Source organism: Oryzias latipes, chromosome 16 (assembly GCF_053564925.1).
Source record: "Oryzias latipes strain Hd-rR chromosome 16, Olatipes_Hd-rR_3.1".
Lineage (NCBI taxonomy): Eukaryota > Metazoa > Chordata > Actinopteri > Beloniformes > Adrianichthyidae > Oryzias > Oryzias latipes.
Window position 1 is genome coordinate 24,055,423 of NC_136252.1, and position 16,989 is coordinate 24,072,411.

At 41.9% G+C, this 16,989-nt stretch overlaps 1 protein-coding gene across 16 annotated transcripts in view; it reads left to right on the top strand.

Annotated features, from left to right (window-relative positions):
• The window catches only part of pou2f2b (POU class 2 homeobox 2b), a 63,012-nt gene extending 47,206 nt beyond the window's left edge, over positions 1–15,806 (top strand). For 4 of the 16 annotated variants that reach the window (XM_078933544.1, XM_078933547.1, XM_078933546.1 and 1 more), the window contains exons 2-16: positions 4,811–4,876; positions 5,024–5,064; positions 5,269–5,325; positions 6,694–6,813; positions 6,986–7,297; positions 7,582–7,681; positions 7,763–7,854; positions 7,950–8,099; positions 8,182–8,323; positions 8,401–8,549; positions 8,656–8,853; positions 8,929–9,155; positions 9,771–9,839; positions 10,133–10,206; positions 12,430–15,806. In XM_078933544.1, coding sequence (XP_078789670.1) covers positions 4,811–4,876; positions 5,024–5,064; positions 5,269–5,325; positions 6,694–6,813; positions 6,986–7,297; positions 7,582–7,681; positions 7,763–7,854; positions 7,950–8,099; positions 8,182–8,323; positions 8,401–8,549; positions 8,656–8,853; positions 8,929–9,155; positions 9,771–9,839; positions 10,133–10,206; positions 12,430–12,758 — 2,126 coding nt within the window. In that variant the 3' untranslated portion in view covers positions 12,759–15,806. Of the gene's footprint in view, positions 1–833; positions 1,026–4,810; positions 4,877–5,023; positions 5,065–5,268; positions 5,326–6,693; positions 6,814–6,985; positions 7,298–7,581; positions 7,682–7,762; positions 7,855–7,949; positions 8,100–8,181; positions 8,324–8,400; positions 8,550–8,655; positions 8,854–8,928; positions 9,156–9,770; positions 9,840–10,132; positions 10,207–12,429 lie in introns of those variants that run through there. The other 12 variants (XM_078933545.1, XM_078933549.1, XM_078933548.1 and 9 more) reach the window with 9 other exon arrangements.
• The last annotated feature ends 1,183 nt before the right edge of the window (positions 15,807–16,989 follow it).

Genomic DNA, 16,989 nt, shown 5'->3' on the forward strand with positions numbered 1-16,989 from the left:
GAAAATTGAGAGAATATTTTCTGCTGAAACATCCTTTCATGTCTCATCAAGATCATTCCTACTAGATTGTCTATGGTTTTGCTGTTAGTCTTTTAATCCAAGTGGGCGGCAGTGGTGATGGCTCACATTTAGCTTTTTCTCTCTGTGTTGTTCCACTGTCACGCCTCATCTACCCATCACGTGTGACATCTCTTGATGTGTGTTGTGTGTGGTGAGTCTCTGCTCGCAGCTGACATTGCGGCGTGGTCAGTGGTACAGTGCGTGTTGTGACTGACTTTTTCCTTTCCACTTGGTTTAGAAGGTTAAACTTAGCTGGAGATCATGTCTCACATCTTCTGTTGTTGGTGAAGACCTCCTTCGAGAGACCACCTGACACCCACGGGTGCTCTAACACCCCACACTCCAACAAGAAACACACAAATGTGTGTATGTGTGGATAGAGAGTTGCATTTTGCAGAATTTAAAAGTTTAAATCATTGTTGGTTCCACGTTGTGCCAACTGTCAAACTTTTTATGGCCAGAATGTCAAGCTTGTTGTTTTTGTCTTACGCGAGTGACAAAGTCGGTGTGTGTGTGTGTGTGTGTGTGAGTAGCTGTTTCCAGCTGCGCCATCACTTTCCGATGGCACCCATCATCCCCCTCTTTTTCTCCTCTTTTATCTCTTTTGATCTCCTCACTCTTTCACTCTCTCCCACTCTATAATGTGCGTCCTCCTTTCTTTCTTTCTTTTTTTTCTTCTTGTATTTTTAAGTTCCTATTCTCTGAGGCTTACTTCCTGCCTTTTGCAGGATGTGGGGAGGAGGTGGGGCCTTGGGGGTGTGGACTGTCGTGTGTGACAGAGAAAGAGAGGGAGGGGAGGGCGAATTACTCAATTATATGATTTAATGCACTCATCCTTTGAGTTAGAGCGCGGCAGAGGGAGGGCGCGTGAGAGTTTTTCTTCAGGTGGTCCACACGCTCTCACACAGACATGACCAAGACAGCAGCAATAGCAGCAAAGGACTTCTCCAGTATGTGGTTGCCAGGTGAGTGCCTGTCTGTGCAGCTCCTTTCTCTTTCCCAGCCTTCATTTGCCAAGACCAATTAAGCTCTGGTGTGTGGGAAAAGGGCCCGTGTGCGAAGGAGAGCAAGAGCTGTGTCTATGCTGTTGATTAATACCACTGGGTCCAACAAGCCGCAGCTAATTAGAGAACATCAAAGGGTGAAAGGTGGCGAGGAGCAAAAGAAGGATGGAGGGATGATGGATGGAGAGATGGATGAGTGGACGCCTGTCGCAGACAGAAGGAAAGGTCAGAGCCCTCACAAGTGTTTGGGTTCGTTGTTTGTGTGCAATAGTTGCTCAAATAGATATTTAATGCAAAAGAAGACTCTATGTATTGATATTGTTTGGTGCGTAACATTTTAAATTATAGGGAAAAAAAAGAGAAAAATGTGTCTGATTATGTTTTGTGGAGCTGCAGAAGTGAAAAGAACTGAGGAGGTGCAGTATATCAACATGCTTCACTTGTATTGATAACCCTTAGTGGTAAACTTGGATACAACGCTTTTTGGCTTTTCTCTGCTAAAAGCAGTCAGTGGTGACCAACAGCGAGGATCAAAATATGTTGGCTGAGTCACCCGTTTCTAGAAACATTCTAAATGTCAATTTGCTCATGCTTCTCAGTCTTTGTTGTCATTGAAAAAAAACCACTATGAGATCATTTTTTATCCATTGGGGGTATTAATGGCAGTAAAAAAAAAGTAATCAAGTCACTGTTTAACGTGGCGTGACCACTGTGCTCCGGAAAGTTGCTCTGAACTGAGTGATACATTCGTCTCACACTCTGCAACAAGCAGAACAACACACTACGTCCAACAACCAAAAAAAGTGTTGATCTAATTCACGCCATTATCTTCCACCTTCCTCTCACATTTGATGAAAAAAAGAACAAAGATCATTCAAGCATTGTCTTTTGACTATGACCTTTTCTGTACAGCATCATGTATAACATTGCATTACAGGACATGAGAAATGTGAGAAAACTATCACAAACAATTCCACGTTACCCCCAAACTGCTCATCAGGGTGAGACTGCAGAGGTCCATCATTCTTAATAGAGTGGAATGAAGGACTTGAGTCTGTTTGTGAGTAAATAAAGGTTGAGCACCTGCTCTTTGCATGAATGTAAAATGTATAAAAATGTGTTCACTAAAACACATAATTAATTGTATTTATTTAAGCAGCTTTTGAGTATGTTTAGTCAGAGCCTGGGTTGCATTTTTCTTAACTTATGTTAAAAAAAAAAACTAAGAAAGAAAGTCAAAAATTTACAAAAAAATATTTTGGCTCTAACTTTTTATATTAGGTCTTTTCTTTTTTGTTATGCCCTTATTTGAAGCCCTTTGTAGATATAAAAAATGTTGGATTAGACCTTTTCATTGTTTTGTTTTTTTGCCCTTAGCAAAGTTAGTATTTAATTTAATGCAAATTTGGTAATTAAAACCATCTGGATTAAATTTTATATTGTTAACTAAAATATTTTAAATAATTTTATTTCAAGTAACACTTCTGATGTTTTGGGGCCATTTGTACATTTAATCACTCCAGTGCTTTTGGTTCAGGCTTGCGCCCTGATTCAGGATGTCGGGTGGGGGTTGATGGGGTTTCTTCAGGATGATTGCAGTAAAGTTTCATCTTACCCAAAATACCCAGAGGAGAATAACAGAAACAGTCCAGACTGAACCAGCATGTTCTTGTTCCTTCTTCTCTCTGTTACATCACTTTATCATGACAGAGGATTATACAGCATTTATGTTCTTGGCCTTGTCGGACCACAAAATAACTCCGCAACGGATTTTTGTATTCTCCCCTTTTCAAAAAAAGGTGATTAAAGTGGTTCAAAAAAGCTTCTCATCATCTCTGTAAAAGTTTTGTGCAGAACTGAGACTGGTGTCTTCTCTTAATGCCTACTACACCATAAGTTTGCAGTGAAGTTCGTTGTGTGTTTGTGTGTGGAGCAGTAAAAGAGAGGCAGCTTTTATAAGATGGACTGAAAGAGAGAGTGAGACTGGAGGCTAATATTAATAGCCCCGCTGACAGTAAGTGTTGGGTTTAGCACTCAGCGTTCAACCCGGTGCAAGGGGAAGTCGGGAGGGGAAGTGAGAAAAATACACACCATGCTGATATACTGCCCCAGAACTGTATTACTGACCACATTATCCACCGGGCTACTGTCTGTCAGCCATTTTTAACTATGAATCAACACATAGCATCACCATGTGTCCTGGCAGCGGGCAGCACAGCAGGAGGACGGGCTGCACTTTTGCAGCTCTGCATTTTACGCCCCAGACTGATGAGGACGGGATGCGACTTTAGCGTTGCACCCCGCTCATAATGACAGTCTCAGCAGTTCTGCCAGTAATGTTTGGGATGACTTATTGATACTAAGGTGTCTTTTTTGTGATTGAAAGGGAGGCTCTTTTTTTCTGTTTTGGATTTTTTTTGTTCAGGTGTTTGCAGCAGAGTTTATGCAACATGAGGAAAAACTGCTTCCATGTGTGATGCTTGAAAATACACCAGAGTGACCGTAAGCATTTGCTTACATGGTGGGTGACAAAATTAGCTGATTCTTTTTAAGGGAACTCCTTTCTTTACTGTAGTTCTCCAAACCAGTTTGTCACTTAAACAAATGTGCTGCAATGGTGCTGCCCCATCTGATCATTGAACTTCTCTGTCAGTAAGTATGAGGGACGGCCGATTGAAAATAGAAAACGTGTAGGTGGTCAGTGGAGCCATGGGTGACTGCTGCCCCCTAATGGTGGCTGTGCTTGACCACTTGAGATTAAGACCACTGCATTTACTTTGTCACCTCTGCAAAGGCAACAAGCTGATGGAATAATCTGACGAACCGTCGTGAGGCAATGGAGGTGCTAGCAAGAAATGTCAGGTGGAAAGGAGGTCAGTTAAAGCAGAGAAGAGCGGTAAATGGGGAGAAGGAGAATAGAGGAGGGAGACCAAGTTTATTATGCAGGTGGCAGATATAATTAGTTGGTCGTTGGGGCAGATTTGCATGCTTTCACAAAAGGGAAGTAGCTTGGTGTGTGTGTGTGCTTGTGTGTGTGTTTGCTTGTCATGAGCTCAAGAACCAGAGAGGGGAAAAAAAATAAAGCTTCAATTGGTAAAAAGTTGTTTTACAGTTTGTGGCTTCAGACAAACACAAAGGGTTTTGACATTACATAATACTATAGCCTGAAAACCAAACACAGGAAAACAATCATCTACAGAAGCACAATCCCACTTTTGTGTCTTCTGTCTAAACTGTCCTGGACTTGTACTCATATATGTCTCTGTGCTCCTTCTTGTTTTTGTGACGAACATAATAGGAGCTTAACTCTTTTGCCTCCCTCCATTCATGGCTGTTGCCCAGGGGACTGTCCCAATACAGTATCAAGCAAAAGGCGACATGATCTTGCAGTGAATGACACACAACACAAGACATTTATTGTCCTCCCACGAAAACACCGTGGGTTAAATTTAGAACAAGCAAACACATTGGGTCTACTCCTATGTTAAACCACTGATTGGAAAGAATGAATGAATGTGGGCATGAATGTGGGCTGGAATCTGCAGCAAGTGATTCAGCTGTATGGTTTGGTGTACAGTGAGTAGGCCTCTCTCCGTGACCTGAAAACACAACCCCAACAAATATAAGATCACCGTCGTAGACGCCTTCTTTCCTTCTGTGTCATCTAGAATCAGATCACCTGCTTCGTTAAATTATTTGTCTATTCTGCCCTAATATTTAGGAACTTCCGTGTCTCCCTGTTGCAGATATCATGATGTCAAAGCCAGTGGAGGTTGAGAAGGTCGGGGCTGACTCCCCGATGGAGGGCGCGGGTAAGTGAGATTTGCAGCCATTTAAACCTGCTTTGTTCGATCATTGGCGGACACGAGCAACGCACTGGAAATTATAAACGTTAGCTCTGTGCGCACGAACGAGGCCGAGGCTGCGATTGATCACTTTTTCCTCTCCTCCCCACGCAGATTCAGAGCGGAATGGATCTGAATTAAATCACCAGGTATATGTGAGTCTTGTGATTATTATTAAAAGGAATTCCCACTTTATTTTTTACACTGTGTCAAGTAACTGTTATTTTCATCATTCAGCAAATTTCCTTTTAAATCCAAGGCCACAAATAATGTTAGAACTAAAGGTCGAGTTCACCATGAAGACATACAGATGATGGCATTTTTAAGGATCTCTAATTGTTTGATTTTTTTTTTTAAAGGCTCAGTCCATGAAGGTCGGCTCCTTTCCACTGTCCCCAAACCTGAGCAGCAGCAAGGTGAGTCTGCCGTTGTGTGACCGGGGTGGTGGGTTATCTGCCTGTGCATGTCTGTGCAAGAGTCTGACTCTGTGTTTGTGCATCTTTTGTGTCCCAACGTTACGCTGTAGGTGTATTGAAAGTAGGGCCGCCTCATCTTTGTGCCACTTTCTATGCTCTGAATTGCTCTTTTGTGGACGTTGAGGTTGATAATGTGTCGCCTCTCCACCCAGTCTTTAACGTAAACAGATTCACAAAGAGCTTAAGAGTATGATAGCAGTCTTTCTTTTACAAACTCTGAGTTAAACTATTAAGACTTGCAGGGATTACTCCTCTCACCACAAGCTGAAATCATTTTTGTACCGCAGCAGATATGCAAATGACTTAGCTGGAAGAGAATCCTCCTGGTTGTTCAAACATACGTGTCCTGGGAAAAAAAATTAAAGATGATTCCATTGTGCGAAAGCACACAGCAGACACATTCACTTAGGCTGGATAAAGAGAATTTTGAGCGATTACACGCGCCTAATCTCTAGCAAATGTCTTATGATAAAACTTTGAGAGGTAAATGGCTTCTTTTTCCTGTCAGGGCCCTGAATGAGTTAATTCAAATCAGTCTGGGGAATTCCAAAAAGATTAATGAAATGTCCAGTGGTCTTTTAATTGTCATTATGCTGTTTTTTGGCCAAAAAACAAAAATGTGTCGATTTCTAAGACATAGTTTCTGCAGAGTGGCAGTAGTTTATCAGAAATTCACTTCTGAGTTGTGGGCATCATCCCTTTGTTTACACTCTCTCCCCCTATTTTACGGCCCCTCACAACCTCTACTTAACATTAACAGCTATTCAGCCGTACAGTTTTAAGCCAGATGCCAGCTTGGATGAGAACAACAAAGACATCCATGGATCTATTTGTCTGCAAATGGATGCATTGGAATGGATTGGAGCAGGGAGCTTGTGGCCTGCCGATTGTAGTCTCTATGTAACAACTACAAGGTTTTTCCAACTGCATTTTTTCGTCTCCTCCTGATTCACAACAATTTGAATAAAGAAAGACTTTAGAGATGCTATTTTAATCTTAACTTTTGTTATATATGTCCTCCATCATGAGAAAGAAATCTACAAGAACATCTTAAAAGAACCAAAAACACATTTTTCATTGGACTGGGTCTTTAACAATTTAGAGCTATAAGGTTTTGTTTTTTAAATCCTTTTTTTTTTTTTTTTTTTAGTGGTCGGATCCCCAACATTTACTTTTAGAGCACACACTTCTGAATGTTGAAAGCACAGTTTTTATTGGAGTGGGTCTTTGATAATAGGGTTTAGATAGCCCCGTTTTTTTGGTATTGTTTTATCCACTTTGTAATTTACATTTTTGTCATCTTTGCAGAATAAAATGGATGAGTGCACTGAAATGTCCCCCGGCCTCTCACCCTCCCACGGCCCGACCCCTCAGCAGACAGCCCTGCAACACACACAGCTCATGCTGACTGGCTCCCAGCTTGCAGGGGTAAGATCACACGGACACATCAAAGCCAGCCCTCTGCTTTGCTTTTGCCTTACTCACTTCACTGGCGCTACTTTTTTGAAAACTTTGCTTTTCCCTGTCTCTCCTTGTTTGGGTTTCCTTCTTCATCCTATTTCTCGATCTTCCCCCTCCTCTTTCCCTTCCTCTTTGCCAGTTGACAGCCCTGCTGCCGGCACAGCAGCAGTTGCTTTTGCAGCAGGCTCAGGCGCAACTCCTGGCTGCCGCTGTGCAGCAGTCCAATGCAGCCCATGCGGCCCACGCTGCCCGTGCAGCTGCCCAGGCCAATCAGCAAGCTCAAGCAGCTGCAGCAGCAAATCAGCAAACCCAGCAGCAGCAGCAAACAAGCCAGCAGGCTCACTCGCAGTCCCAGGGACAGAGCACACAGGAAGAGAGCAGCCAAAGTGTCCCCGTCCCACCTCCTCCACCCCAGCTCACCCTCTCCCAACCAATCCAGCTGACCGCCCAGGTACGGACTGCCAATCAAAGGCTGAACATCGGCTTGATTGAGGAACTTCTGTCGGTCCACAGAACCAGAAACGCCACATGTTGCGCCTTTAATGGCTCACTTTGCTTTTTTGCACCCTTTGCCTTTTTCCTTTTTATATTGTTTTCCCTGTTTGTTTTTTAAAGGTTTTCTTGTTGTTTCCGTCTTCTGGTTAGAATCCTCCCAAATAAATCACAACATATTTTTTTCTTTCTGTGCCCTCTTTGATTTTGAGGAATAACCAGCTCTGACCATCTCTCTGGCAGGACATTCAACAGTTGCTGCATCTCCAGCAGTTGGTGTTTGTGCCTGGTCATCCACTCCAGTCCCAGTTTCTCCTCCCACAGGCACAGCAGTGTCAACAAGGTGGGGATGCCCCCTTTTCAGTTGCAGATGCGCATGTTTTGATGCCTCACCAATTGATAATGTGCTTCTTTTCTTGAACAGGACTCCTGTCAACACCAAATCTTATACCGCTACCTCAGCAAAACCAAGGGAGCCTCCTTTCTGCGCCGACGAGAATGGGACTCCAGCCACAGGTTTGGGATTTTAGCCAAGGGAAAAGTCAAAAGTTCATCCGGTGATGAACTAACACTCATTCTCAATTTCATGTTTGGTGTTGTGCGCGCTGCAGCGAGATAAGACCACAGATGTGAGTGCCAGTGGCGGTGTGACCATGGCGCCCTCAGTGACCTCTCATCCTGAGGAGCCCAGCGACCTGGAAGAGCTGGAACAGTTCGCCCGCACTTTTAAGCAGAGACGCATCAAACTGGGCTTCACACAGGCACGGACAGACATGTGACATACGTAGGATGTCTTTGGTCTTTGCTCAAACTGAACTGGGCTTTTCCTCATTTTTCTGTTAGGGAGACGTAGGTTTGGCCATGGGGAAGCTGTACGGCAATGACTTCAGTCAGACCACCATCTCCCGCTTTGAAGCTCTTAACCTGAGCTTTAAGAACATGTGCAAGCTGAAGCCACTGCTGGAGAAGTGGCTCAATGATGCAGGTTGGAACTTTTCCGAGGTTTTTTTTTCTGCATGTTTAGCCTCTGTTGCGTTAACTTGGATGGAATATGTGTCTCAGAAACCATGTCTATAGACAGCACCCTGCCCAGCCCCAGCTCCCTGTCCTCTCCCTCTCTGGGCTTTGAGGGGGTTCCAGGTCGCCGCAGAAAGAAGAGAACCAGCATAGAGACAAATGTCCGAGTGGCTCTGGAAAGATCATTTCTGACGGTAAGACTTCAAGACTCAAGGAATTATTTGGTAAAAGAAGCTGTTCTGCCTGTTAGAATTAGCAGTGGGTCAAAGGATCAGCATTTGTCTTCATCTTTTTGTCCAGAACCAGAAGCCTACCTCTGAGGAGATCCTGCTGATCGCAGAGCAGCTCAACATGGAGAAGGAGGTGATCCGAGTTTGGTTCTGCAACCGCCGACAAAAAGAGAAGCGGATCAACCCATCCAGTGCCACTCCTCCCTTGCCCAGCCAGCCCCCCACTGCCCCACAAGTGCACAAACCGCCCTGCTACAGCCCTCACATGGTAAAGATCAAATATTCACACAACTTCTTCCCTTTTTCCCCAGATCCGTGTTATCTACATGTTTTTCTTCAACAGATGTCCAGCCAGCTGTCCCAGGCCGTGACCACTCTCAGCAGCACAACGGTGACCACCATGTCTCCCGTCTGCCCCATGACCTCCAGCCTCACCTCCACCCATCCCTCTCTCAGCTCAGCCCACCCCCCTCTCAGCTCCGCACCCTCCCCGGCAACTCCTCCACCTCCTCCCCGCAGCACAGCCAGCCCCGCCACTCCCAGCCACAGCACACTGAACCTTAACACGGGGTAAGAGGAAATCCCTGCACACAGCCAGGAATCCTACATTTATTTTTTCAGTTGGGGATAACTCATCACAAACAGTCATAACAGGCGCTGAATGAGGAAACTGTATGCTGCTCTTCTTGATTTTTAACCCCCCCTTTTTGTTCCTTTATTTACTCATTTTAGTGGGGGGAATTTCCAGTTTTAACTTTTAACGCCAAAATGCCATGTTTATTTGTATTCTGACAGATCTTAAATCAGACTTGTCTTGACCCAACTTTTGCAGAACTTCCTTGCAGAAATCTTTTTTTAAGTGGGATTTAGAAGAAATCAATTACCACTTTCGTAAAAAAAAAAAAGAGTTATTGACCTAAATTATTTCTTACATCAACAACAATAATCATTTCTGTTTCTTTGCCTGTGGTTCCCATTATTGGTGCAAAGCATGTGTCACATGCTTCAACTTCAAACAGCCACACATTTCCATAAAGACAATCACCTTGAATGCTGCACTGCGTCATGTTTGGTTCACCTGTTTTAGCAGTTGATGCCAAACACACACGTATCCTAATACCACAACTTTCTCATTTTCAGCAGGACGTGCTAACCCTGTGTGCTTGTGTGATCTTCTCTTCACAGTTTATGGCGTATGGGTAAAAAGAACGGTGAAATGTCTAACTACATCACCGACTTTGCTGCAAACTTGAGGTGAAGACAGCAGAAACTCAAAAACATGGATGTAAAATTTGACATTGTGATTGAATGTAAATTAGTGGCATTTAATTGTTAGTGCTCTGTTTCTCTTCCTGCATTTCTAACCTCTCGTTGTGCGTCCAGCTGATCTGTCAGCAGGTTTCTGCTCTTTACATGTGCTGGGAAGAAGTTTACCCTCCGCCTGTCCTTGCTTCTAAAACTGCTGTTATTTTTCCTCACCTTTCCTCCTCTGGCTGCCTGTCCTCGTGTACATGCTTGCACGCTTGTGGGTGCGTGTGCCACAACAGGAACAATGTGATGGGAGTTAACACGGGGATGAACCAAGCCCTCCTCGGTAACAATCCCCTGGCCACCATCCAAGGTGTGTGAGAGAAACAGAGATGGGGGAGGGAAAAGAGGCAGGAAAAGTTCACCCATGACCCTGCTGATAGCCTAAATGCTACTTTTAAAGCACAGAGCACTTTGTTCTATTTTATTCATTCTTTGGAAAAAGTATCAGCTTCACAGGACAAATAATAAAAATGCAGATATTTTGCCGGTATTTTGTCTCAGAGAACTTCCCACCTACGCTCACATCCACATATTGTCCATGACACATCACCTTTTCCTCCGTCCCACACTTAGGAAACCAAACGAGAATAGCTCAGAAATGTGCAGTGAGTTCTGGAGCAGTGCCCAGCATCAGTTCATCTCAGCTTGTTTTTAATCGTTCTTGAGGTGAAGATGAGAAGGGGGGGAAGGGGGGTGTAAAAAGCAGAAGTGGGATGATGAGTAATACATTTACACATGGGTGAAGTCTCACTGGCTGACTGCAGATGCAGCGGAACAGACAGCCAGGCATGTTCGCTCATCCACAGCAAAGGCAGCTGAGATGAAGAGCAGAAATAAAGCTTATTTTTCATTAGTTGGCATCTTTATCCATGATTTCACCCTTTAATGTCTGTGCTGCTCATGTCAGTGTGGGGGCTCCTGTGTTTGTGTGTGAGTCTGTGCTGTGTCATTTATCAGTAGAATTCAAACTTTTCATATCATCTTTCTTGCAAATCACACTTTTTTTTTAAATGCATTCATTTTTATTTTTTGGCTTTGTTGTTACAGTCATAAAAGGTTTATTTTGAAAAACCTTTTTATGTCAAATGTTGAATTTTGTTGTCCCATTTCAGTTCTCACCTTGAATTTAAACCAATCGAAAAAAGCATTTGATCAGAAAGGATCCATCACACAAACATGCTTTTGTGCTGCAAAAAACTAAGTGAACATGTCTAAAAAGTCTGTTCTTTGCAAACATGTTGTGCTGCTAGTGAAAAAGAGCCGATCATGGATTTTGTTTCCATAACAACCCGACTTACAGGTCAGCTAACCTTAGGAGGAACTGTCGGTCCTTTTACGATCAGTCTGCTGGAGTTTAGACAAACTGATACTGATCCAATTTCTTCTGTTTTAAGCAACCGCCACTAGTACTGGAAGGTCTGGGGTAGTTTTTGATCAATTGCTGTGTGATATAAGCTTGTAGGACTCTGGGAAAATAAAAATACAACAAATTTTTTACAAAGAAGTTTCATTTTATTTAAATGAAAACTCTCAAATGGAAATCTAAAGTTTTTTTTTTTTTGTTTTGTTTTACAAATGCCAACAATCTAAATAAAATTAAGACAATTTCAGTTGAAGTTTCAAAAACCCTAAATCAAACAATTCAAACATGACAAAATTCTAATTTAATTACATAAATGTGTCTTGAGCGTCATTTGAAAAATCATATTAAAAGGCTTACCCGATTTGGTTAATTATAAAAATCATTATCTTTACTTTTTCCCACTTAAGTTTCTTTTTATGTATATTCTTTTTTTATGGAAAAAGCTCCTAGTACACAAATAGTTCAAAAGTTGTGGCATTAAAACACTGTTTTCTGTGTGTAATTAGTAAAAACTGTAATAAATAAATGAAAAATTGATTACAGCTCTAAAGTACAAAACACAGGCATCTTTACAAAACTGTTCCTCCTTTTAATCCATTGTGTCAGAAGAAACTGTTGCATACCTTTAAGTATAACATTTATCTGCAAATAAAGAATAGAATTCAGTAGATTTAAGCTGTATTTTAAATAACTGATCAGTTTAGAGAAGAACAAGTTCCTATTTCTATAACAATTAGAGGAAATTGTATAGTTAAAGGTTTTTGTACATTTCTCATGCATTATACCAATGATTCTCAAAAAGTTTAGCCACATTAAAAATATTTCAATATAAAATATTTTTTGTTTCTCACATTGGAACAATGCTACAGGTCTTTCATTTTATCAGTCTTGTGTGGCACATAACTTACTACATCAGCCTGAATTACATAAATCAGCATGAATTTTTATTTTTTTTCGCTTTAAAGTCTGACTTTGCTTTGTTGGTCGTTTAGATCTGGATATTGCCCAGCCGTACTCAGGAAATATTTGGTTATGAAGAAAGAATTCTAAACAGCAACAATATTAAATGCTAAAATCTAAATACAAAGTAAAAGTGATGAAGATAAATGTGATTTTGCAAAGTGATAAAAAAATTTCTTTTTGTTTTTTTCTTCTTCTTTTTCTCTTCAGCTCTAGCAGCCAGTGGTGGCCAGCTGCCTCTTTCCACTCTTGAGGGTGGCAGCAAGGCAATAGTGGGGGCCTCTGGGGGCCAAGGAGGGGCCCTTGCTTCTTCCCTTTTCCTCAACCACCCCACCTTGCTCCATATGGGCCAGAACCCCGGCGCTGGATTGGTCAGCGGTGCTGTAGCCAAAGTTTCCCAGGCCTCACCCTTCCCTTCAGTCAGCAGCATCAGCCCCACACCCTGCTCCCCCTCTCCCTGCTCTAGCCCCGCCTCCTCATGCTTGTCCAGTGAAATGGGCCACAGCCCACCATCCCTGGGCGGAGCCAAGATTGAGTGACCACGCCAAAGGTCAATTTTAGAGGAGGAGGCCGGAGGATACAAGAACCTCACCTTTTCACACCAAAGCGATCTCTTTCTCTCTTTCAGATGCTCTTCTTCCATTTTTTCCTTTTATTTTTTGCAACAACTCTCCCTCTTTCTCTCCCAGTCTTTCAATGCCAAAAATACAAAGAATGATAGAGGAGAGAGGAAGGGAAAGAAACCAAAAAAAGGGAAAAGGGAGGAAAGAGGAAAGGGGAAAGATTGAAACCAAAAAGTCTTTATTTATCCAAACAGATGAAAAGGAGACAGCATGGGACCTTTTTGTCTTTAACACGTGATATCGACGTGGCACCTTGCAGCTCTTCCTCTCTGACGGAAAACAAACCAGTGACTGCTTCAGCAAAGAGATGGAAGAGATGGCTGAGATGCATGTTGAAGAGCATAAACCAAAAATGACAAAAGATTACTTTTACGACAAAGGAATGGCAGCAAGGACAAAGAAATGAAGAGGAGGACTGTTAGGCATTTTTTAATCATTATCTTATTTTGAAAAGCTGCAGGTCTGAAGGAAGCGAAGAGAGGATACGTTTAAACCAAAAATTTACCTGAGGAGGAAGAAGAATACATGGTGACAAACAAAAAAAAAGAAAAAAAAAGACAACCATACCAAAATCACAAATACCAAAAACCAAAAATATGGAAAGAAAAGCTTTATTCAAAGGACGTGTAAATACTGAAGCTATCCAGGACCAGTACTCTACTGCTACTCTCACACACCCACAAACATGCAAGCACCAACCCGCCCTGCCATTGACTCATCCTGTCCTTGTCAGCTCATGTGTCTCGCAGGTTCTCCCTCAAGATGAATTTGTAAATGTTTTTCTGTCACAAACTCATTAATGTTTGCTAGAACTGCTGTCTCTTTACCTACCTCTGGTTATAAGAGCTTAGATTAGCATCTGTCTCTCTTTTTTTTTTTAAACCTGAAGTATAGTTTTTTTTTTCTTTGATTATGATTATTTATTAGTGCCAAAAGTCTTTGTAGCTCCTATTTATTGCTGTGCGCTTTTGAAGTGTTAGCTGCAGGGTTTGGTTATCATCACTATCATCATCATCATCTTTGTCTGCATCATGCATTTTTGTATCATCACGCCGTGTGTTGAAATGTGGCTCGTCCACAGGAAGGCAGATGACAAAATTGGGGGGGGGGAATGCTCGTCACAGCCCTCACAAAGTGCCGATAGATCACAGATAAAGCTAGCACACGTTCATTTCAAGGTGTGAATAAATTCATTACAACGTAAACATCTGACATCTTGTCGGCTTAATCGGACCGCTCTCTCCTAACTCTTGAACAGAACGCTTTAATGGAAACTCTGCAGCGGAATGAACGTGAAACTTGACACACGTTTGTTAGAAGTGTTGATCAAAGTATGAAATACGACTCTGATTGGAGATCTAAAAAAATAATCTTTGAGATTAAAGGCTAAATAAGTCAATAAAGCCAAGTTTAGTCACAGCTGGCTCTCATTTCTGCCTCTCCAATCAGCACACATGCTCCAACACCTTTATGTCTAGACATGTTTACTGACATTTGTCTGTTTCAATCATCACTCCATCTATTTCATTTTTCACACTGCCATTAATTCTCGAATGGATACCAAAGCATTCTCAAGACTTGGCTTCTCTTAAAGAGCTTCAGCCAAGACATGAAGACAATAAAGACATACTGACATTTGGTGGCAGAAGTGGGATGCATTCCCCTCCACCTGGCCTGTCCCAAAGCTCTTTTTTTTGGGGAAGCTTTATGTAGGAAACTTATCCTTTACTCTGACTAATGCTATTCCAGGACTCGCTGAACTGTGGCGTCATACTTTTTTTTTTTTTTTGTAAGAGGATACCAAAAATAAATCCAAACCAAATAAAAAAAAAACACAACCCAAGGAGAAGCAAACCAAAAAGAACCCAAACCAAATGTGGCTGGAGGGAGCACAGGGAGGAAGTACAAAGTGCCAGTGTTGAAAGAGGAGAAGCCATCTGCCTGTCTTTCTGTTAGCTTTTAGGGCCGCAGCCCCTCTCTCAAACTGTGGATGGAGGGATGAGTAGACAGGCAGACAGACGGGTGAGCAAAAAGACAGACTGTTCCTCCACTTCCCTGCCTCCCTTTCTCCAGCTCAGCTCTCTGGTCCTGGATGGAGCTAAACGCAAATGACCTCACTGAACTGAAATCTTCTAAAAGAAATCAGTTTTTATTTTTCTGTTGGTTTGTTCCGATTGTTTTATCTCTGCTGTGTCTCTTGATGCCGTTTTATGTACTGTATTTTAGTGCTTATTACTTATTTGGAATAACATACTCGCTTACTTACTATGAGAGCTCCTTATTTTTATTTTTTTTTGGTAGTCGTGCTAGATTTTTTATCAGGTGGTTGGAAAAAAAAATACTGTGAAAATTTAGCTTCCAGAATTTTATTAGATAAAGAAACAGACTGTCTTGCGAGGGGAAAAAAAAAGCAAAAAGCCAAATACAAAGAGCTGAATAGCAAACACTAAAATTGTCAAACCAAATACTGAAGTAACAGTAGCTGCTCTTTCTCCGTTCGAATGTGGAGAAACGGGACGTCTGAGGTCTGACTGTGCATTTTTCTGTGTGAAAGTTGCACTTGGCGGCTAGTTACGCAGTTACGTCATGCAACTTTGACCCCAAAGACAGCAACTTGAAGTAAAACAACGCTCAGCGGATGCCTCGGTTGAGCCGACAGGTCGGAAGTTAATGTTCCAGTATTCCAAAGAGGATTTGGTTTGCCCCACACCAGGCAAACACAGGAATCTTTTCACGAAACCAAGCTTTAGATGTGGGGTTTGCACCTTAAAGGTGAAACCTTTTTCTCCACACTGACTCTTAGACGGAATGTATCTGTTAGTGCTTCTATAGATTTTGTAGAAAATAAGATCTATGTTCTACTGCTTACTTATCACTAATGTATTAAAAAGAAAAACTTACAAAAAAGACTGAGAAAAAACAAAGATCCTAAAACATTGGTGAAAATAACCAAATGACCAAAAATTTCAACTATCTCTCTCTCTTTGGACTTTTCCTTTTTTTTAAATCACTATGTAGACTTTTGATTGTACTATTTATTCAGGGTTGTGTTCTTTTCTTTCTTTTTCATTTTAGGCTTTTTTTATCTTGCTATTTATTTGTTAATTTATTTCTGGAGGTGCTTTTTATATTATTGGATGTTTTTTGTGCAAGGTTTTTCTTGTATAGGTTCTCTGCGGTTTCTCTCTCAATGGTACAAATGCAAGCTTTGGTCGAAATCTAACTTCCTTTCGGAGAGGTTGAGGGGTTCATGATGTGGCAGCACTGTGAGAAACAGACACCTTTGAGTTCAGTGTGAATTTGGTGTTTTCCAGATGTACACTTTCCTTTGTGTGCTTATATTTAGACAAAGATTTAAAAAAAAAAAAGAAACCAAAAAAACATGAATATGCCTGAGTCACAACACAAGGCTCTCTTTGAGGCACAGTGCTGCTTCCGTTCTCTGTTTTCTCCAAAGGGGGAACACACTTAAAGCTTTATCAGCTACACGACCAAAAACCAACCCAAAAAAAGATCAAATAGGAAAAATGTCTGTACATGAAAAGAGCAAAAAAAAAAAAAAACAGAGGCAAAAGATGAGGGTGATTTCTAAATCCTGGGTGTATTTTCTTTCTTTGACTGTTTTATCTTTTTCATGTTTCTGTTTCACCTTTTGTTTCCACTTTTTTGTATGACGTTTTGACTTGTTTCCTCATCCTACGAAGGATGTAAAAGAGAGATAGTTCATCATATACCTCATGTTCTTTGATGATAAACCAAATAGATGAATGCTTTAAAATGTGGGGTTCTCGTGGGCAAGTGTGGACGATGTGCCCGTTTCTGCTGGGAAGCTGACCAGTGTGGCTGAAAACTAACAGAAGTAAGTCATGATCTGATGCTGATCAGATCGTTTTACTCCATAAGATTTAGAAGGTGCCATAGAATAGGCCGCACTGGTTTCTGCTCTCCAGCACACACATACACACACCTTGTCCCCCTGAAAACACCCACCGTGTATTGAGCTTTGAACATGGCCCTCTCCTCAAACCTGAGCCAGATCCTCCCTGTCAAACTTGGACTGCAGGTTGCTCTGAGGCACAGATTGAAGATCCGATCTGGTTTTGGTTTCATAAAACTTCAGGTTCACGCCTCAGAGAGCAAAACCCGG